Source organism: Oncorhynchus mykiss, chromosome Y, assembly GCF_013265735.2.
Source record: "Oncorhynchus mykiss isolate Arlee chromosome Y, USDA_OmykA_1.1, whole genome shotgun sequence".
Taxonomy (NCBI): domain Eukaryota; kingdom Metazoa; phylum Chordata; class Actinopteri; order Salmoniformes; family Salmonidae; genus Oncorhynchus; species Oncorhynchus mykiss.
The window spans coordinates 32,246,192-32,268,622 of NC_048593.1; the positions used below are offsets into that span (position 1 = coordinate 32,246,192).

General features: G+C 42.6%; 2 protein-coding genes across 11 annotated transcripts in view; one reads left to right on the forward strand and one right to left on the reverse strand.

Annotated features, from left to right (window-relative positions):
• Positions 1-31: 31 nt before the first annotated feature.
• On the reverse strand, positions 32-6,520 carry poglut3 (protein O-glucosyltransferase 3). Of its 3 annotated transcripts, none has more exons than XM_036967770.1 (8): positions 5,401-5,535; positions 4,947-5,144; positions 4,285-4,568; positions 3,861-4,077; positions 3,587-3,783; positions 3,224-3,418; positions 1,343-1,447; positions 32-1,216 (listed from the first exon to the last, which is right to left on the reverse strand). In XM_036967770.1, exons 2-8 carry the CDS (start codon positions 5,041-5,043, stop codon positions 1,073-1,075), a joined length of 1,239 nt encoding a protein of 412 aa, XP_036823665.1. In that variant the 5' UTR covers positions 5,044-5,144; positions 5,401-5,535; the 3' UTR covers positions 32-1,072. The 3 variants fall into 3 exon arrangements, with proteins under 3 accessions (XP_036823665.1, XP_021447026.2, XP_021447027.2); XM_021591351.2 differs by lacking the exon at positions 5,401-5,535 and adding an exon at positions 5,985-6,520 and having other exon boundaries at positions 33-1,216; XM_021591352.2 differs by lacking the exons at positions 3,224-3,418; positions 5,401-5,535 and adding an exon at positions 5,985-6,520 and having other exon boundaries at positions 33-1,216.
• Positions 5,939-22,431, forward strand: part of LOC110510064 (lipase member H) — a 30,623-nt gene continuing 14,130 nt past the window's right edge. For 2 of the 8 annotated variants that reach the window (XM_036967778.1, XM_036967771.1), the window contains exons 1-2: positions 20,180-20,519; positions 22,359-22,422. In XM_036967778.1, coding sequence (XP_036823673.1) covers positions 22,365-22,422 — 58 coding nt within the window. In that variant the 5' untranslated portion in view covers positions 20,180-20,519; positions 22,359-22,364. Of the gene's footprint in view, positions 5,958-6,608; positions 6,769-6,822; positions 8,082-8,222; positions 8,310-19,959; positions 20,151-20,179; positions 20,520-22,358; positions 22,423-22,431 lie in introns of those variants that run through there. The other 6 variants (XM_036967774.1, XM_036967772.1, XM_036967776.1 and 3 more) reach the window with 6 other exon arrangements.

Here is a 22,431-nt window from a genome sequence, read left to right on the forward strand (position 1 = left end):
ACAAGAATAATGGATCACAAGCAACAGTAACTGTGAAGCAAATATGTCGTTTATTAATTGCACAATCATAGGTTATTGTCACGAGTCTTGCTCTGAAGGCAGAATTGAGCGATTTCCGCTAGATGGTTGAACCGCAGTATTGTACAAATTCATGAAAACAACATTTCGCGTTTTGGTCTTAATTTAAGGTTAGGGTTAGGCACTATGGTTAGCAGTTAGCAGATTTGATGACTTTGTGGCTGTGCCAGCTAGTGACCACTCTGCAGAGCCTCTTCCAGACGAATATTTATGCCGAAAAAAAGCAATGCCAACAAATTGTTTCATATTGTCCCCATCCAAGGAATATCTATAGTAATGGACACTCTTAGAACAATTGTGGCTGCTTTGCGTGATGTATTGCTGTCTCTACCTTCTTGTCCTTCGTGCTTTTGTCTGTGCCCAATGTTTGTACCCTTTGCTTCTGCCATGTTGTTACCATGCTGTGTTGTCACGTGTTGCTGCCATGCTATGTCGTCATCTTAGGTCTCTCTTTATGTCGTGATGTGATTTGTCCTATATTTATATTTCATTTATTTGATTTTTAATCCCTGCCCCCATCCCTGTAGCAGGCCTTTGCCTTTTGGTAGGCCATCATTGTAAATAAGAATGTGTTTATAACTGACTTGCCAAGAAAAATAAATGTTAAATTAAATAAAAATAAATAACCAAGGCAAATTACATGATCTTGGTCAAACAGGAGGTTAACAACATCAAAGGCAATCTAAGAAAATTTTTAAAAATGCAATCATGATGACCATCATACAAAATGCAGTACAAAATATCACACAGGACAGTGAAAACAGTGGAAATTGATGTTTGCCTAATGGTCTTGTCAATAAAGCAGTCATATTCCAGGCAAAGTGAGCTGTGACATGGTTCCTCTGGCTCAAACCAAATGGAATATTTCTCTATATGAATGTTGGTACATCCACTTAGCTAGCAGTCCTGATCTCAGAGGTAATTCTTCCTTTAATAAGCACTTTCTGTATTGAAATAGCTAGGGTCTCTCCTCTTTCCTTTCAAAGTGTTTTGATCAGAGTTCATCCTTATTCCGGCTGGGATCATCTATTTGAGGCTCTCGCTGACAGCTACAAAGGGCACTCTGGTCTGAAGGCTGGGGCACCAGCTCCATTTCTGGATGTTGTGTCGGCCGGCTTGTCTGACGCTCAGAGTACATCTGTTATGACAGGAAAGAACTTCCTCAGCCGGGTTTCTTATATCAATGATAAGAATGCTATCTTAATATATGAGCCGATTTAGCATTGGCAAGCATAGCATAAAAACAATACCAGGAGGCAATTACCTGTAGCACACTAAAATAGTAACAGTACAGTCTGTTCGGTTGTACCAGCTCTCTTACAATTGCCTGGCCTGCTTTAGCGATTGCCTGTGCTTCAGCATCATTCTCCTGCAGGGAAAATAAAGACATTACTATCTTAATCAAATATGCACAAAAAAACAGCTAAATCCTAATGGTAAAAAATGCATTCGCATTGCAAGCAGACAAACATACAAATGGTAGCAATGCATATTGACACACATTGACATACATTCCTTGGCATGTCCTTCCTTAACATGCACTTACTGCTTGGCATACGACGCAAGGCGTTAGAGGGTAGTGTGTACGGCCCAGTACATCACTGGGGCCGAGCTCCCTGCCATCCAGGACCTCTATATCAGGCAGTGTCAGAGGAAGGCCCTAAAAATTGTCAAAAACTCCAGCCACCCAAGTCATACTATTCTCGCTGCTACTGCATGCCAAGCAGTACTGATGCACCAAATTTGAAACCAACAGGGCCCTGAACAGCCTCTACTCACCCCAAGCCATAAGACCGCTAAATAGTTAACCAAATAGCTACCCAGACTATCTGCATGACCCCCTTTGCACTAACTCTTTTGACTCATCACATACGCTGCTACTGCTGCTTATTATTTATCCTGTTGCCTAGTCACTTTACCCCTACCTACAGTGCATTCGGAAAGTATTCATACCCCTTGACATTTTCCACATTTTGTTAAGTTACAGCCTTATTCTTAAATGGACATTCAGAGAATTGTCCCGAAGCCACTCCTTCGTTGTCTTGGCTGTGTGCTTAGGGTCATTGTCCTGCTGGAAACTGAACCTTCGCCCCAGTCTGAAGTCCTGAGCACAGTGGAGCAGGTTTTTATCAAGGATCTCTCTGTTCATCTTTCCCTCGATCCTGACTAGTCTCCAAGTCCCTGCCACTGAAAAACATCCCCACAGCATGATGCTGCCACCACCACCATGCTTCACCGTAGGGATGGTGCCTGGCTTCCTCCAGACGTTATGCTTAGCATTCAGGCCAAATAGTTCAATCTTGGTTTCATCAGACCAGATAATCTTGTTTCTCATGGTCTGAGAGTCCTTTAGGTGCCTTTTGGCAAACTCCAAGCAGGCTGTCATGTGCCTTTTACTCAGGAGTGGCTTCCGTCTGGCTACTTTACCATAAAGACCTGATTGATGGAGTGCTGCAGAGATAGTTGTCCTTCTGGAAGGTTCTCCCATCTCCACAGAGGAACTCTAGAACTCTGTCAGAGTGGCCATTGGTTTCTGTTCAGAGTGACCAGACATTTTTTGGTACCCTTCCCCAGATCTGTGCTTCGACACAATCCTGTCTCAAGAGCTCTACGGACAATTCAATCAACCTCATGCCTTTGATTTTGCTCTGACGTGCAGTGTCAACTGTGGCACAGGTGCCTTTCCAAATCATGTCCAATCAATTGAATTTACCACAGGTGGACTCCAATCAAGTTGTAGAAAATCTCAAGGATGATCAATGGAAACAGGATGCAACTGAGCTCAATTTCAAGTCTCATAGCAAAGGGTCTGAATACGGTATGTTTTTTATTTTCAATACATTTGCAAAAATGTCTAAACTTTTTTGCTTTGTCATTATGGGGTATTGTGTGTAGATTGATGAGGAAAAACATTAATTTAATCAATTTTAGAATAAGGCTGTAACGTAACAAAATGTGGAAAAAGTGAAGGGGCTGAATACTTTCCGAATGCACTGTATATTGCCAGGTTATCGTTACTCATTGTGTATTTTTTCTCTCTGCATTGTTGGGAAGGGCCCGTAAGTAAACATTTCACTATTAGTTTTCCCCATGTTGTTTACGTAACAAGTGACCATTTTGGGGGGGATTTGACTCTCTCCCTTACCTTAGCCCACTCAATCTTTTGTATGAGGTCAGAGAGACTCCTCTTCACATGGATGTAGTGGGTGCCTGGCTTCAGATGGGTGTAGAAATGCTCATAATATGGTGAGATCTGCTTCAGCACCAAACTGTTCCCCAGCATCAGGTAAGGGAACCTGTAAGCTGCCACTGTGCCATCCACATTCACCTGATACTTATACTATAAATGGGAGAGGGAACTCAAGGTGTCACGGTTCTGAATAAATAAATAAAAAATCAACAATGGCTAACATTTCTTTATCTTCTCACTTCTCACACATGTAAAATCAGTTTTCAAATGGGAAACTGCTGGCTTTGGGTGATTGGAGTGTTCAGAATGTTCCCTCACCTTGAAGAAGTCAAAGAATCCAACAAGATTTGCTTTCCCCAGATCCTTCTCCCTTTCCCTGAAAAAGAACCAGCCAGTGATCCCAGCATCTAGCAGCTCTGGGTTTTTCTTGGACAGAGTGACTAGGTGTAGGCGCTCTTCACGACTGTCCCGGCCACGGAAGAAGGCCTGTTCCGTTTTGTTGGCCCAAGGGGGACCTAGACACCAAGGAAACAGAATAAGGTTATTGTGAGTAATGATGTGTAAGTAAGCAGAATGAGGTTATATGTCTTACCTGTGTTGCCTTGGACTGACAGTAGGTCATTGGAAACGCCTCTCATGGTCTCCAGGGTTGAGTGAGTGATGTCGTAAGTGGGCAGAATGATGTCTCGGGTGTCTGTTGAGCCACACCAGGAGATGATTGGAACAGGCCCAGGATCGTCATCTGCTTTCCTTGTTTCCATTGGCCAGTCTCCCACATTGATGTAAAATTCCACATCAGGCAGCCTCACCTTTAAATTCAAATTCAGAGACAAAGACAGGGGAGCTCAGTTTATGCAGAACAATGAACTAAACAATTCTATTGAAAATACGGTATTAGGAGAGTTTCAGGCAACGGACAAAGTATCACAAAACAGTTCAGAAAGGAACATGATCATACTTCTTGATGAAAGGACAGAGACCTGCACACAACCCCCCCCCACAAAGCAACTCTTTACCTTCCTGGCTAGGGATAGTAACATCTCATCAGAGAACATCTTGAAGTCAGTGTATTTTCCCAGCGAGCGACGGTACACCTGGTTGTTGATGACAGCATAGTGAATGAGACCTCCTCTGTTGGAGAACCGCTGGGGAACTTCCTGTAGGAGGCGCTGCAGATCAATGGAGGGGAAGGCATTGAAGTCCCTCTGGATCTGGGGTTCCTCAGCAGGACACTGCATAATGCTCTGCCAGGTGGGAACATCATGCTCTGGGCAGTCGCAGTACTCATGATAGACTGGGCCTGAGTATATACAACCAAAGGGATGCATCATGTGGAAGCAGTAAGAATAGATCAAATTTACAACATACTGCCATTTAGTCAGGTGTTTCCCAGCTCCAGTCCCACCAACAGTACATATTTTTGTTATGGCCCTGGACAAGCACACCTGATTCTACTTGTCAACTAATCATCAAGCCCATGACAAATTCAATTAGGTGTTTTTGTCTGGGGCTACAATAAAAATGTGTGCTGTTGGGGGTATTGGAGGATACACTGATCTAGCCTATATTATTCATACAGGCATACTCTGATGAGGAGTTCACTTGTAATTTCTGTCAAATGATCACACTAATCTGCTTTCATTGAAATAATCTGTGAGCCATTGACTGATATAGGTACCTTGTAGGGTATAAGGTGACTTGGCAACGTGACTGTCTCTGTAGAGTACTTCGACCTTCAGTCCCTTGAGGATACTGCCATACAGACGGTACCTCATCAGAAAAGAACCATCTCCTCTGTCCAGGGGGAGGGGGACGTGGATGCGGACATGCTCCTTCTGTGAGAGTGAGACAATCTTCACTCTGAATGAGTCTTTACCTACATGTAAAGATAATTAAAATTAGTTAGATGGATCACCTCTGTAACGGAAACAATAATGTAACCATAGGGTCAATTAGAGATGGAGTAATTTTCAGTCTGCAAAGACTAAGCTAACTAGGGGAATAAAAGGGTTCCCAATCATGGACAGCAGTAAAATAACAGTAGAGAGGCTATATACAGGGGGCACCAGTTAGTTGAGGTAATATGTACATGTAGGTTGAGTTAAAGTGACTATGGACTGCATGAACCTTACAAAATCATGAGATCAAAGGTCATGAAGTTGACTTCAAATGTCTGCAGTTGCTCTTCACCAATTTCATCCTGCAGCCATCACCTGCATTGTGGGAGGTCAAGCAATCATTGGGGTGTTTGTACTTGACCCACGCGAAAGAAACAGAAACCAATTTGCTGCAATTCATGTGTAGCCTACAGTGAATGAGGCTCTCCCTCACTAATTGATTGCATACATGTGATTTCAGGTTGCGAGTGTGTGATATTGGTGTTGGATAAATGTTTTTTTCGACATAAAGGAAACATTTTATAAACAATGACAACACTGCATTTCTTGGGGCGGCAGGTAGCCTAGAGGTTGGAGCGTTGGGCCAGTGACCGAAAGGTTGCTAGATCGAAGCCCAAGGTAAAAATCTGTCTTAAAAATAAGAATTTGTTCTTAACTGACTTGCCTAGTTAAATAAAATATTGTTCTGAGCCTTGCTTTGGAAAACCACATTACTTTCGGCTGTCGCAGATGCACCTCCCCCCGACGTCACTCAACTTTCGTCTTCAGTCGGTTGCGCCCATTGGTTTTAGGTAATTCTGCTGTTTATCAACACGTACCTGGAGAGAGGGTGAAGTTTTTCCCAGCTGAGTTGACAGCCTGGATGATGAAGTATCGGACGGGCAAAACGACTTTTGGGTCGAGCCCTGGACCCCAAACAAGACATTTTTCAGGACCGACTTCACTAGCTTGACAACACGGAAAGTCACTACAACATGTGGATAATATTAAAACTATACAAACTAACGGAAACAAACTCCGTACAGGGTTGAGTAGGTTATCTTTACGCGTCATAGTTAATTTCTAAAAGTAGACTAGCAAACTAATATTTATTTTTATGGTACCAATTATGCAGGCAGCATCTCGTCTTCAGAAAAGGGTGGAGATCGGGGGGTGAAGTTTTGATTTGGCGTAGTGTGATTGGACGATGTATGGACTCGTGGGTATTGAGGAATTTTGATGAAATACGCACAGGAAAAAGCATTTGTTTACACAGACCAATTATCGATTGGATATTACAGAAGAATACCGTATATTACACGCTTTTAATTAAACAAGATTCGTTTAATGTCACGAACTTTTTTCCAGACTGTGAATGTACCATGAAAATATCCTCGGTGTAGTCCACTGGGATCCATACTTTAGTTCCGCTTACGCAAAGCAACAGTACATAGGCTTAACAATTTTTTTCAACGATTCAATTATTTAAACAAAAATATTAACTGTGCTTATATGTGCAACGCAGGGCTCTACGGTGCGAGCATTTTACTCGCATATACGCCTAAACATCTAGCTGTGCGACCTGGAATTTTTATTTAGGAGCACCAGTGAAACTAGAACAATGTAAGATTCTAGTTTTATTACCTCAAATATGTTTCATTGTGCTCTTCAATTTATTTGTGTTCGCAAACATTTTTCAACTTGTAAAAAAGCATAGAGCCCTGCAACAGTAGAGATGTCATTAAGTTGGCTACAATATGGATTCAATTAATGCACATATTAGTCCCGTTTTAGTCATGTTTTTCAACAATACAGAGAGAGGCCTGTAAGAAATTATTTTCACTAAAACGTGAATTGCTAAATAAAACTATTGCACAATGTTACTCAAAACATCCCCCTTTGCTAGAGTATTAACTCTTCTCCCAATCACCACTGCTCAAGTAGTACTCTCCATCTGTAGTGGTATCTGAGTCATACTCCTCAAAGTCTGACAAACTGGACCTGTGACGTCTGATCAATGATAAGTGAATTTTAAATCTCTGTGGGCAAAATTGATGACTCATTGAACTGTAGAGGCCGGGTCAATGTCAGGCTCTTAGAGCTTAGGATGCGGTCTGTTCTATTCTGGCTAACATAGGTTATCTGGCTCAGTATGCAAGAACAAGCTCTGGAAAGGGTCCTGTGTGAGTGACCAATGTCCCCTGGCCCTCTGATATCCTAAAGACTCCTTAGGTCCCTTATGGAGGCCATATCAGTTCCTGTGGAGATGCGCCTGTTTTCTGATGTTCGGTTTGAGTAAATGTTGGTGACAGAGATGGAGCGGCCATGTTTCAGGCCCAAATCTGTAGTGGTTGGAGTGCTATTTGGGTATGAGTGCTGTGTGAGTTTAAAACAGCCAGTGGTACTCCTATCTGATCTACTGTCCTTACCTAATGAGCTAAAGAAGGCATCTTCGTTCTCCGTGTTGAGGCTAGAATTTGTAGATTCAATCTGGGATTATTTTACAACAGATTGACTACTAAAATAGGGTGAATGTGGATAATGTGTTCTACTTAATTCGTCCTTTGATAGTGATGGGTTTGCATTTAATATTGATATTGTGTTCCTTTCTTTGTCTTGAAAATCTAACTGGGAATTCATGGATGCTATTTTAATGGTAGGCATTGTCTGCCCATTCCTGCCTCTGTTCTGTAGTTTTAGTTTTAGCACTTATTCGACCTTTGGACCACTGCTCTTCCCTGTCCCTCTATTCTCACGGATGTCACAAGGTTGAGGGAACCATTTTTCCCTTTCTACCAAGCGACACACTCTTCTCCTCTATACGTTTGCTACTGAATGTTATCCTGAGGTGATTCAGTATCTGATCTACTTTGCGGTTGCTTCTATATCCAATGGGCTCTTTTTCAGCTCTCTCGGAGATAGGAGTTGCACCCTGGGTAGGCAGATCCAAGCTATTCTTTCTATTACGAAATGCAAACAAATCCTTTTTTGAAGTCTGCTGTTTAAGCTGACTGATATGATGTATTTCACTATTATTAATTTCTGAACCAATTGCTTTTATTCTTTCTATGATCTAGTGAAACTGGGGAGCTGTGAAGAGGTGTCTGAGTCCGGTGGGAGGACCTGGAGCTAAGGCTGGAGAGAGAATGAGTCGTAATTGCCAGGTTGGGACCTGTGTCATATACACCTGTAAAATATGCATGGTGTTTGAACATTCTTTGGTTATTGGATTGAACAGAAGCATTTGTCTGCAGATTCCTCTGTGGGCTGATGGCTTTTGATAAACCAACTTGGGCTGCTAAGTTATGCTGCTTCGCCAACATGTTGATTCTCTCAGAAGATGACAACCATCTTGTTTTACTGGGTGGCGAGTAGAGGGAGTTATTGTCACCAGCGGTTAAATGTCTATCAAGTGACTTGGCCCTGTTAGAGTGTTTTGGACTCTCAGTTGCTGTAGCTGAGGTGTTCTTATACATGGACAGAGAGTTAAATATCAAAGATGAGCTTAATCTGGTCCTATATTCAGGAGGGTAATGAGACCGTGTGGTATGAAGCATGGTTCTGCTGAGGCTCTGGGGTGGAGCACGCTGTAGGTCAGAGGCAGGGAACAAGGTGGGATGACTACTTGAAATGTGCTGTCTCATGGTGACTTGACTCTCTCTGTGATCAGAGGAGGGAAGGTTTGAGGGCAGGCCTGTGGCTTGAACCTGGGTCTCTACATGGTGGGCAGTGTGGTGGAGCTGCTTGGTCTTAGCAAGGAGAACATTCCTGGCGACTCCACACAGTGGCCTGATCAAGGACAAATGGCAAGCTGGTGTTATGGCGCAACCAGAGATCTTCTGAAGCGGACTTCTCTGATGGGGCTGCTACATATGTTCAGAGTTGGGCTGTTAGAGGGAATAGATGTTTTCAATTCAGCTGATGGTTGGATGTGTTCTCTCCATTGGATAGATGTACAATCCTCATGCTTCACTGGAGGCTGACTGACTGGTTCTGTGCTGGTCCAGTTACTCTAGAATTGTCTTGGTCCTCTCTCTAAGTGGTGCTGCAGTGAGCCTGACCTATGGCCATGGAAGAGAACAAGATTGGCATTCACTTTTGGCACATCTGTATGTATTTGCTAGGAAGCCAGCCTCTTTGAGAGATATCTAATCTTATTTCCTGATTAAGTATGTATATATCAGACCAAAGATTACAGAAAAAAAATCACAGCTGAACTTATATTGCTCCAGTTGTATGTACATGGATTACAGAATGGTCAAGTGAACTGTTTGTTTTAGTGTATGTGTCACTACCCAACCAACTGGAAGCCACTGTAGCTGATGTGGGGATCATAATGGTCACTATCTGTCATTTAGTGAAGAACCAGGGGAGGACTGGAGCCATTAAACAACTGTGGAGTTTGCCTGCTTTCCACCTGTTTCCAGTGGATCTGTGAACCTCTTCCCTGTTATACCCTCCGAGAAGGCAGCAGGTTCAATCACCTGTAAATCATAGAAAGAGAGTTATGTATGCAAGTCATGTCTATTTTCAGACATTACCTTCTTTCTGGTGCAAACATACAATACAATCCAAACACTAGTCTAGACAATTGTAAATAAGGACATGAAAGAATGCGAGTTCAGCCATGTAAAGCGTTAATGGCTCCAGGAAGAGAAATAATATTCATTTTATATTTAACTAGGCAAGTCAGTTAAGAACAAATTCTTATTTACAAAAGGCAAAAGGCCTCCTGCGGGGTCAGGGGCTGGGATTAAAAACAAGCAAATATAGGACAAAACACACATCAGGACAAGAGAGACACCACAACACTACATAAAGAGAGACCTAAGACAACAACATAGCATGGCAGCAACACATGACAACACAGCAAGGTAGCAACACAGCATGGTAGCAACACAACATGGCAGCAGCACAAAACATGGTGCAAACTTTATTGGGCACAGACAACAGCACAAAGGACAAGAAGGTAGAGACTAGAGGTCAACCGATTATGATTATTCAACGCCAATACCGATTATTGTAGGACCAAAAAAAGCCGATACCGATTAATCGACAGATTTATATATATATATATATATATGTATATGTGTAATAAATTACACTTACAACAATACTGAATGAACATACTATTTTAACTTCATATAATGCATAAATAAAATTAATTTAGTCTCAAATAATCAAACATGTTCAATTTGGTTTAAATAATGTAAAAACACAGTGTTGGAGAAGCAAGTAAAAGTGCAGCATGTGCCATGTAAAAAAAGCTAACGTTTAAGTTCCTTGCTCGGTGGCAGTTGCAAATGAGAACTTGTTCTCAACTAGCCTACCTGGTTAAATAAAGTTGAAAGAATAAAGAAAAAATTGCTCAGAACATGAGAACATATGAAAGCTGGTGGTTCCTTTTAACATGAGTCTTTAATATTCCCAGTTAAGAAGTTTTAGGTTGTAATTATTATAGGAATTATAGGACTATTTCTCTCTATATCATTTGTATTTCATATACCTTTGACGATTGGATGTTCTTATAGGCACTTTAGTATTGCCAGCCTAATCTCGGGAGCTGATAGGCTTGAAGTCATAAACAGCGCTGTTCCTCAAGCATTGCTAAGAGCTGAGGTTTGATTGAATGCTTACGAGCCTGCTGCTGCCTACCACCGCTCAGTCAGACTGCTCTATCAAATCATATACTTAATTATAATATAATAAACACACAGAAATACAAGCCTTTGGTCATTAATATGGTCAAATCCGGAAACTATAATTTTGAAAACAAAAAACGTTTATTCTTTCAGTGAAATACGGAACCGTTCTGTATTTTATCGAACGGTGGCAACCTTAAGTCTAAATATTACTGTTACATTGCACAACCTTCAATGTTATGTCATAATTATGTAAAATTCTGGCAAATTAATTACAGTCTTTGTTAGGAATAAATGGCCTTTCAACAGTTCGCAATGAGCCAGGTGGCCCAAACTGTTGCATATACCCTGACTCTGCTTGCACTGAACGCAAGTGACGTGACACAATTTCCCTAATTATTAATGACATGAATTAACATGAATTTCTTTCAACTACCTATGCAGGTTTAAAAATATATACTTGTGTATTAATTTTAAGAAAGTGTTGATGATTAACTACAGGAGAGTGAGACCAAATCATGGATGCTGGACAGAGTGGATTTCAGTTGTAACAAAAAGGCAGTTTATTGAGTCAAAAGATATCTTGTCCTGCAGTTTAACGTGCACGGACCTGATTCATATAACTCAGTAAGGAGTCAGCTGAAAAGGGACCTAGACAAAGGTTGTAGCAGATTATATACATGGAATAATGTAGGTGGAGTCTTGTCGTGGTGGTCTTCTGACTGGTCCCGAAGAGTTGGAGGCGGGCCTGCTCCAGCCAGAGCAGGAGCCCCATTGGTGCACAGCAGAGTCCTCTGCTCTTGGCACCCGACCAGTAGAGGGGGGAGTGATGTGTGTGAGTGTCCAGGAGTCGTGAGATAAGGGGAACTGAAACTGGCAGTTTATGGCTGGGGCTAGGGTGCTTCCTGTTTGGACAGGGGTGCGTGCAATGACTTGAGTCAGGCGGCTTAATATATGTGCTTGATATATGAGCTATGTATATGAATATGTGTATATATGACAAAGGGCATTGATGTTTATGGTTAGGTACATTATAGCAACGATTGTGCTTTTTTTGCGAATGCGCTTTTGTTAAATCATCACCTGTTTGGCGAAGCTGAAGTAGGCTGTGGTTCGATGATAAATTAACAGGCACCTCATTGATTATATACAACGCAGAACAAGCTAGTTAACCTAGTAATATCATCAACCATATGTAGTTAACTAGTGATTATGTGAAGATTGATAGTTGTTTTACAAGATAAGTTTACTGCTAGCTAGCAACTTACTTTGGCTCCTTATTTATTTATTTATTTATTTATTTACCTTTATTTAACCAGGTAGGCAAGTTGAGAACAAGTTCTCATTTACAATTGCGACCTGGCCAAGATAAAGCAAAGCAGTTCGACAGATACAACAACACAGAGTTACACATGGAGTAAAACAAACATACAGTCAATAATAAAGTATAAACAAGTCTATATACAATGTGAGCGAATGAGGTGAGAAGGGAGGTAAAGGCAAAAAAAGGCCTTGGTGGCAAGGTAAATACAATATAGCAAGTAAAACACTGGAATGGTAGTTTTGCAATGGAAGAATGTGCAAAGTAGAAATAAAAATAATGGGGTGCAAAGGAGCAAAATAAATAAATAAATAAAATACAGTTGGGAAAGAGGTAGTTGATAGGGCTAAATTATAGGTGGGCTATGTACAGGTGCAGTAATCTGTGAGCTGCTCTGACAGTTGGTGCTTAAAGCTAATGAGGGAGATAAGTGTTTCCAGTTTCAGAGATTTTTGTAGTTCGTTCCAGTCATTGGCAGCAGAGAACTGGAAAGAGAGACGGCCAAAGAAAGAATTGGTTTTGGGGGTGACCAGAGAGATATACCTGCTGGAGCGTGTGCTACAGGTGGGAGATGCTATGGTGACCAGCGAGCTGAGATAAGGGGGGACTTTACCTAGCAGGGTCTTGTAGATGACATGGAGCCAGTGGGTTTGGCGACGAGTATGAAGCGAGGGCCAGCCAACGAGAGCGTACAGGTCGCAATGGTGGGTAGTATATGGGGCTTTGGTGACAAAACGGATTGCATTGTGATAGACTGCATCCAATTTGTTGAGTAGGGTATTGGAGGCTATTTTGTAAATTACATCGCCAAAGTCGAGGATTGGTAGGATGGTCAGTTTTACAAGGGTATGTTTGGCAGCATGAGTGAAGGATGCTTTGTTGCGAAATAGGAAGCCAATTCTAGATTTAACTTTGGATTGGAGATGTTTGATATGGGTCTGGAAGGAGAGTTTACAGTCTAACCAGACACCTAAGTATTTGTAGTTGTCCACGTATTCTAAGTCAGAGCCGTCCAGAGTAGTGATGTTGGACAGGCGGGTAGGTGCAGGTAGTGATCGGTTGAAGAGCATGCATTTAGTTTTACTTGTATTTAAGAGCAATTGGAGGCCACGGAAGGAGAGTTGTATGGCATTGAAGCTTGCCTGGAGGGTTGTTAACACAGTGTCCAAAGAAGGGCCGGAATTATACAGAATGGTGTCGTCTGCGTAGAGGTGGATCAGAGACTCACCAGCAGCAAGAGCGACCTCATTGATGTATACAGAGAAGAGAGTCGGTCCAAGAATTGAACCCTGTGGCACCCCCATAGAGACTGCCAGAGGTCCGGACAACAGACCCTCAGATTTGACACACTGAACTCTATCAGAGAAGTAGTTGGTGAACCAGGCGAGGCAATCATTTGAGAAACCAAGGCTGTTGAGTCTGCCGATGAGGATGTGGTGATTGACAGAGTCGAAAGCCTTGGCCAGATCAATGAATACGGCTGCACAGTAATGTTTCTTATCGATGGCGGTTAAGATATCGTTTAGGACCTTGAGCGTGGCTGAGGTGCACCCATGACCAGCTCTGAAACCAGATTGCATAGCAGAGAAGGTATGGTGAGATTCGAAATGGTCGGTAATCTGTTTGTTGACTTGGCTTTCGAAGACCTTAGAAAGGCATGGTAGGATAGATATAGGTCTGTAGCAGTTTGGGTCAAGAGTGTCCCCCCCTTTGAAGAGGGGGATGACCGCAGCTGCTTTCCAATCTTTGGGAATCTTAGACGACACGAAAGAGAGGTTGAACAGGCTAGTAATAGGGGTGGCAACAATTTCGGCAGATAATTTTAGAAAGAAAGGGTCCAGATTGTCTAGCCCGGCTGATTTGTAGGGGTCCAGATTTTGCAGCTCTTTCAGAACATCAGCTGAATGGATTTGGGAGAAGGAGAAATGGGGAAGGCTTGGGCGAGTTGCTGTTGGGGGTGCAGTGCTGTTGACAGGGGTAGGAGTAGCCAGGTGGAAAGCATGGCCAGCAGTAGAAAAATGCTTTTTGAAATTTTCAATTATGGTGGATTTATCAGTGGTGACAGTGTTTCCTATCTTCAGTGCAGTGGGCAGCTGGGAGGAGGTGTTCTTATTCTCCATGGACTTTACAGTGTCCCAGAACTTTTTTGAGTTAGTGTTGCAAGAAGCAAATTTCTGCTTGAAAAAGCTAGCCTTGGCTTTTCTAACTGCCTGTGTATAATGGTTTCTAGCTTCCCTGAACAGCTGCATATCACGGGGGCTGTTCGATGCTAATGCAGAACGCCATAGGACATTTTTGTGTTGATTAAGGGCAGTCAGGTCTGGGGAGAACCAAGGGCTATATCTGTTCCTGGTTCTAAATTTCTTGAATGGGGCATGTTTATTTAAGATGGTTAGGAAGGCATTTTTAAAAAATATCCAGGCATCCTCTACTGACGGGATGAGGTCAATATCCTTCCAGGATACCCCGGCCAGGTCGATTAGAAAGGCCTGCTCGCTGAAGTGTTTCAGGGAGCGTTTTACAGTGATGAGAGGAGGTCGTTTGACCGCTGACCCAATACGGATGCAGGCAATGAGGCAGTGATCGCTGAGATCTTGGTTGAAGACAGCAGAGGTGTATTTAGAGGGGAAGTTGGTTAGGATGATATCTATGAGGGTGCCCGTGTTTAAGGCTTTGGGGAGGTACCTGGTAGGTTCATTGATAATTTGTGTGAGATTGAGGGCATCAAGTTTAGATTGTAGGATGGCTGGGGTGTTAAGCATGTTCCAGTTTAGGTCGCCTAGCAGCACGAGCTCTGAAGATAGATGGGGGGCAATCAGTTCACATATGGTGTCCAGAGCACAGCTGGGGGCAGAGGGTGGTCTATAGCAGGCGGCAACGGTGAGAGACTTGTTTTTAGAGAGGTGGATTTTTAAAAGTAGAAGTTCAAATTGTTTGGGTACAGACCTGGATAATAGGACAGAACTCTGCAGGCTATCTTTGCAGTAGATTGCAACACCGCCCCCTTTGGCAGTTCTATCTTGTCTGAAAATGTTGTAGTTTGGAATTAAAATGTCTGAATTTTTGGTGGTCTTCCGAAGCCAGGATTCAGACACAGCTAGAACATCCGGGTTGGCAGAGTGTGCTAAAGCAGTGAATAGAACAAACTTAGGGAGGAGGCTTCTAATGTTAACATGCATGAAACCAAGGCTTTACGGTTACAGAAGTCGTCAAAAGAGAGCGCCTGGGGAATAGGAGTGGAGCTAGGCACTGCAGGGCCTGGATTCACCTCTACATCGCCAGAGGAACATAGGAGGAGTAGAATAAGGGTGCGACTAAAAGCAATAAGAATTGGTCGTCTAGAACGTCTGGAACAGAGAGTAAAAGGAGGTTTCTGGGGGCGATAAAATAGCATCAAGGTATAATGTACAGACAAAGGTAAGGTAGGATGTGAATACAGTGGAGGTAAACCTAGGTATTGAGTGATGAAGAGAGAGATATTGTCTCTAGAAACATCATTGAAACCAGGAGATGTCATTGCATGTGTGGGTGGTGGAACTAATAGGTTGGATAAGGTATAGTGAGCAGGACTAGAGGCTCTACAGTGAAATAAGCCAATAAACACTAACCAGAACAGCAATGGACAAGACATATTGACATTAAGGAGAGGCATGCTTAGTCGAGTGATCAAAAGGGTCCAGTGAGTGGAGAGGTTGGTTTAGGGTCACGGCGATTTAGACAGCTAGCCAGGCCAACCGGTAGCAAGCTAGCATAGGATGGAGTCTGTTGTTAGCCACCTCTTGCGTTCGGTCAGTAGATTAGTAGGGTTCCGTGTGGTAGAGGGGATTAATCCAAATCACACAACAACAACAAAAATAAGAACAATAGATATAGTTATAGAGGCCCGAGAAGAAAACATAATAAAAATAAATAAATAAATTGTCCGATTGTCTATTCAGATAGCAGCCGGTAAGACAGCTAACGGTTAGCGGGCCGCAGATGGGCGTTCAGGTAACGTCGCGACAGAGGAGCCAGCCGGATCTCATTCAGGTAGATAACGTCGGCAGTCCGGTTGTGAAGGCCCGGTGGGGCTCCGCGTAGGCAGTGAAACGGGTCCGGATAGGTGACTGCAGCCCAGGAGTGAATGATGGAACTCAGGAGTGATTGACGGAGCTGGCTAGCACCGGAACAATCGATGTTTGCTCCGGAATCGACGAAAGCCGACTGTCACACGGATAGCAGCTAGCTAGCTGTGAGATCCGGGTATGAATGTCCAGAGAGCAGTTGAAATCCAGGGACATGGAGAGAAAAATTGGTCCGGTATGTTCCGTTCCGAGCCGCGCTGCGCCGTACAAAACTGGCGATAGATTTTCGATAGATTTTCGAGCTAAAGGACAGCCGATGACCACAAACCGTGGTTAGCTTCTGATTAGCTTCTGGATTAGCTTCTGGGCTAGCTCCTGGCTAGCTTCTGGCTAGTTTCTGGCCAGCCTCCTGGAGTTTCTGGCTAGCTTCCTGAAGGATTGCAGATCTGAGGTAAATAATACTTTTTTATAAATATAAATTGGTGAGGCTGGTTGCAGGAGAGTGTTTAGAAGATGAGTTGATGGAAAATAAAAAATAAAATGTATGTGAAAAAAGTTGTAAATATATATATATACAGGACACGACAAGACGAGGACAAAAGACGTCTGAACTGCTATGCGATCTTGCTGCCACAAGGTCCGTGCAGCCTCCGTAATTTTGATGCTGCACTCGCGTAACAGGTGGTCAGCCTGCCACGCAGTCTCCTCGTGGATTGCAATGTAATCGGCATCCAAAAAGGCAGATTTCCGATTGTTATGAAAACTTGAAATCGGACTTAATTAATCGTCCTTGCTGATTAATCGGTTGACCTCTAGTAGAGACAACAATACATCACGCGAAGCAGCCAGAACTGTGAGTAAGAGTGTCCATGATTGAGTCTTTGAATGAAGAGATGGAGATAAAACTGTCCAGTTTGAGTGTTTTTTTGCTGCTCGTTCCAGTCGCTAGCTGCAGCAAACTGAAAAGAGGAGCGACCCAGGGATGTGTGAGCTTTGGGGACTTTTAACAGAACGTGACTGGCAGAACGGGTGTTGTATGTGGAGGATGAGAGCTGCAGTACAGTAGGTATCTCAGATACGGAGGAGTGAGGCCTAAGAGGGTTTTTATAAATAAGCATCAACCAGTGGTTCTTGCGACAGGTATACAGAGATGACCAGTTTATAGAGGAGTATAAAGTGCAGTGATGTGTCCTATAAGGAGCATTGGTGGCAAATCTGATGGCCGAATGGTAAAGAACATCTAGCCGCTCGAGAGCACCCTTACCTGACGATTTATACATTTCTCCATAATCTAGCATGGGTAGGATGGTCATCTGAATCAGGGTTAGTTTGGCAGCTGGGGTGAAAGAGCAATTATGATAGAGGAAACCATGTCTAGATTTAACTTTAGCCTGCAGCTTTGATATGTGCTGAGAGAAGAACAGTGTACCGTCTAGCCATAATCCCAAGGACTTGTATGAGTCGACTACCTCAAGCTCTAAACCCTCAGAGGTAGTAATTACACCAGAGGGGAGAGGGGCATTCGTCTTACCAAACCACATGACCTTTGTTTTGGAGGTGTTCAGAACAAGGTCAAGGGCAGAGAAAGCTTGTTGGACACTAAGAAAGCTGTGTTGCAGAGCATTTAACACAAAAAGTGTTGTTTTTTTGAAAGCCCCTATGCTGCTCATTTTAGGAGTGAAAATTCATCAGAGCCCAAATGTTTGTCCTACGGCTATCAGAGACACTAGATTAGACTACCATATGCAGTTATTGGATTAAATTGTATTGATCAAAAGTAAATGTTTTTAATATGATTACTGTAGAAAAATTACAACTCCAGATGTACAGTCGTGGCCAAAAGTTTTGAGCATGATACAAATATTAATTTTCACAAAGTTTGCTGCTTCAGTGTGTTTAGATATTTTTGTCAGATGTTATTATGGAATACTAAAGTATAATTACATGAAGTTGATGCAAAGAATCAATATTTTCAGTGTTGACCCTTCTTTTTCAAGACCTCTGCAATCCATTCTTGCATGCTGTTAATTAACTTCTGGGCCACACGCTACCAAGAGTAACAACTCTGATATTATATTGTTACTACTCTGATCATTTTCTTATGATGGGCTGATGGCAGCCCATTCTTGCATAATCAATAATTGGAGTTTGTCAGAATGTGTGGGGTTTTGTTTGTCTACCTGCCTCTTGAGGATTGACCACAAGTTCTCAATGGGATTAAGGTCTAGGGAGTTTCCTGGCCATGGACCCAAAATATCGATGTTTTGTTCCCCGAGTCACTTAGTTATCACTTTTGCCTTATGGCAAGGTGCTCCATCATGGTGGAAAAGACATTGTTCGTCACCAAACTGTTCCTGGAGGGTTGGAAGAAGTTGCTCTCGGAGGATGTGTTGGTACCATTCTTTATTCATGGCTGTGTTCTTAGGCAAAATTGTGAGTGAGCCCACTCCCTTGGCTGAGAAGCAACCCCACACACGAATGGTCTCAGGATGCTTTACTGTTGGCATGACACAGGACTGACGGTAGCGTTCACCTTGTCTTCTCCAGGCACGCTTTTTTCCAGATGCACCAAACAATCAGAAAGGGGATTCATCAGAGAAAATGACTTTATCCCAGTCCTCAGCAGTCCAATCCCTGTACCTTTTGCAGAGTATCAGTCTGTCCCTGATGTTTTTCCTGGAGAAAGGTGGATTCTTTGCTGCCCTTCTTGACACCAGGCCATCCTCCAAATGTCTTTGCCTCACTGTGCGAGCAGATGCACTCACCTGCCTGCTGTCATTCCTGAGCAAGCTCTGTACTGGTGGTGCCCAGATCCCGCAGCTGAATCAACTTTAGGAGACGATCCTGGCTTTTGCTGGACTTTCTTGGGCGCACTGAAGCCTTCTTTACAACAATTGAACCTCTCTCTTTGAAGTTCTTGATGATCCGATAAATGGTTCATTTAGGTGCATTCTTACTGGCAGCAATATCCTTGCCTGTGAAGCCCTTTCTGTGCAAAGCAATGATGACGGCACGTGTTTCCTTGCAGATAACCATGATTGACAGAGGAAGAAAAATGATTCCAAGCACCACCCTCCTTTTGAAGCGTCCAGTCTGTTATTCAAACTCAATCAGCATGACAGAGTGATCTCCAGCCTTGTCCTCGTCAACACTCACACCCGTGTTAACGAGAGAATCACTGACATGATGTCAACTGGTCCTTTTGTGGCAGGGCTGAAATGCAGTCAAAATGTTTTTGGGGGATTCAGTTCATTTGCAGGGCAAAGAAGGACTTTGCAATTAATTGCAATTCATCTGATCACTCTTCATAACATTCTGGAGTATATGCAAATTGCCATCATACAAACTGAGGCAGCAAACTATGTGAAAACGTATATTTGTGTCATTCTCAAAACTTTTGGCCACAACTGTACCTCTCTTTCTTTCTCTCTCTCTCTCGGAGGACCTGAGCCCTAGGACCATGCCTCAGGACTACCTGGCATGATGACTCATTGCTGTCCCCAGTCCACCTGGCCATGCTGCTGCTCCAGTTTCAACTGTTCTGCCTGCGGCTATGGAATCCTGACCTGTTCACCGGACGTGCAACCTGTCCCAGACCTATTATTTGACCATGCTGGTCATTTATGAACATTTGAACATCTTGGCCATGTTCTGTTATAATCTCCACCCGGCACAGCCAGAAGAGGACTGGCCTGGTTCCTCTCTAGGTTTCTTTCTAGGTTTTGGCCTTTCTAGGGAGTTTTCCTAGCCAACATGCTTCAACACCTGCATTGCTTGCTGTTTGGGGTTTTAGGCTGGGTTTCTGTACAGCACTTTGAGATATCAGCTGATGTACGAAGGGCTATACAAATAAATTCGATTTGATTTGATTTTTGATTTGTCTCTAATGCTCTTAATAAAATATACAACTTTTTGTGTTTTTATGGCAAGTGAAATTGTCAAGGTCTCTTCTGATTGTTCTACCAGCAGGTTGAAGAGGTGATTATTGTTATTCTTTAATTATTTGTTACTTTCATTAATTCTTTTTTTAGGTATTTTTCTTAAAACTGCATTTTTGGTTAAGGGCTTGTAAGTAAGCATTTCACTCTAAGGTCTACACTGTATTCAGCGAATGTGACAAGTTTTGATTTGATTTGATAGATACTAGAAAGCAATCTCAGCAACCTGAGTAGGAATGTGCCAAATGATGTCCTTGGGCAGGGGGGTGTGGCCAGGCTAGAACAGTGAGAGTTTATTTCACTCTGTGGTCTCACCTCTTTTACTTTCTCTATTGAACACAGACACGCAGACATGAATAGAGGGCTCTGGAACTTGACACACTGAGCGCAGGGAACCAGTGCTCCCAAGGTAAGACTTCCACAATGTCTCAATTCCTTTCTGCTTATCTCTCTCATACTCCCTATATTTCTCCCTGAATAAGGTTTTAAAGCTTCTTCAGCAGTATTATTATTCTATAATAGAGTAGATTGTTGGCAGAGCAGACAACAGCAAGTACACTATGGAGAATGGCATTACGGCAGGGTTTTTATTACTGTAAACGTGAGGTCTAATAATGTAAATAAAACACATTGTCTGTGAGCAACATGTACAGGCATTGTTCTTCTGATTGTGTGGATTACTTTGCATCTTTTTTCCCTTCTAATTACTGAATATTAAAACCTACAATCTACCTGCAGTGAAGCCATTCAACATTCACATTGCATTCAGTCATCTAACCGGCTCCCGGTTGTGTGGATTATTAGCTTTGTGTTTTGACGACAATCCAGCTCAGTACATGACCACATCCAATAAGTTTTGAACACAACTACAAGGATTAAGCACAAGGTTTCACATTGACAGCCAAGCAGTGTCGTTGTCACTGGTTAGATCAACGGTGTTATTACTGCATTAGGTTTTGGTGGTCAGAAACAAATGTTTTCCTTTGACCAAATTCCTTTTTATCTATTTTATTATCTCTCTATCTCATTCTCTCTCTCTCACACATACACACACTTACTTTTATGCATGCATATAGGCTTACACATTTTTCCTAGGAATACATTTTTATTAAAAACTGTACTAAGACAAAGATTGGATCCCTTTCTCGTACAAACAGGAAGTGAAACTGTAGGCGGGAGGGTGAGGCAACTTTGGAAGTTACTGTCCCTTGAGTTCCAAAGAATGCAATGATAATGTGCTTATATCTGTGCTACTAATTAGGAATGTGTCTGTGCTGTCTTAGTGGTGAGCACCAATATCACTAACGCAATATGATATCATTATTGTTTGAGCAAGGCATATCAAGATATTGTTTTATCCTTGCTGTTAACCTACACTTTTATGTAAAAGAGCATACATGACTGTTCCGGCACGGCTGTCACAAACCCTCTCACAGGCTCTCAGTTTAGCATACTTAACTGCCTGCTGATGGCTTCCCATTCTATTCAAACTGACTGGGAAGGTTAGGACCCCAGAACATTCATACTTGACCCAATGGGCAATCAGCAAGCAGTTGTCTGAATTTCACAAGCCTTTGAAGTGAAGCCCACACAGTCCACACAATGTCATTCAAACCAATGTGATATCGACATTGGTTAGAAAAAATGCAGCTGATACTTGCCATATCAGTGCCCATCAGTAATGCCTATCACTGTTTGAGTTGAATGCAGGATCAGTCAGGAAGAATGTCTTCCTATCTCCTCATTAATTGTATTGTAACAACCACGAAAGCCACACACATGGGATCACACACTGCAGAATCAGGATTAGAAAACTACCTAGTAAATTACCTAGTGCTGATCTGTCATTACATTTACATGACCAGAGTGCTGCTTCAGTATCAACCTATGTCCATGAGCTGTTCTGATGACAGAGTGACTCTCGAGTGACAATTGAGGGATACTTCTCCATTACAATCAAAAATAGCTCACTAGCTTTAGAGAACTTACACTTTTTGAAATCTTCCCTCTTTTGCCTGCTCTACAAGTTCACACATGCCCTTATTGATGCGGTGAAGCAAATGCAGCACCACGGCATGCCCAGTAGTACACAAATTCACCATAATCACACAATGTAAGCAAGAGGGACAGCGATATCCAGCTCAGTCAACTGGTCTCATCATGTTAATGTACAATCAAATAGTGTTACTTTACAATAGTTGGAGAAAAAGATTCACCCTGTTTTATGACATTTTGTAAACCATTGCAGACCTGAATGATGATGTTTTGGTGGTTCCTGGCACTGCTGCTGGGACCTGTTGATATATATAGAGGTATGGTAA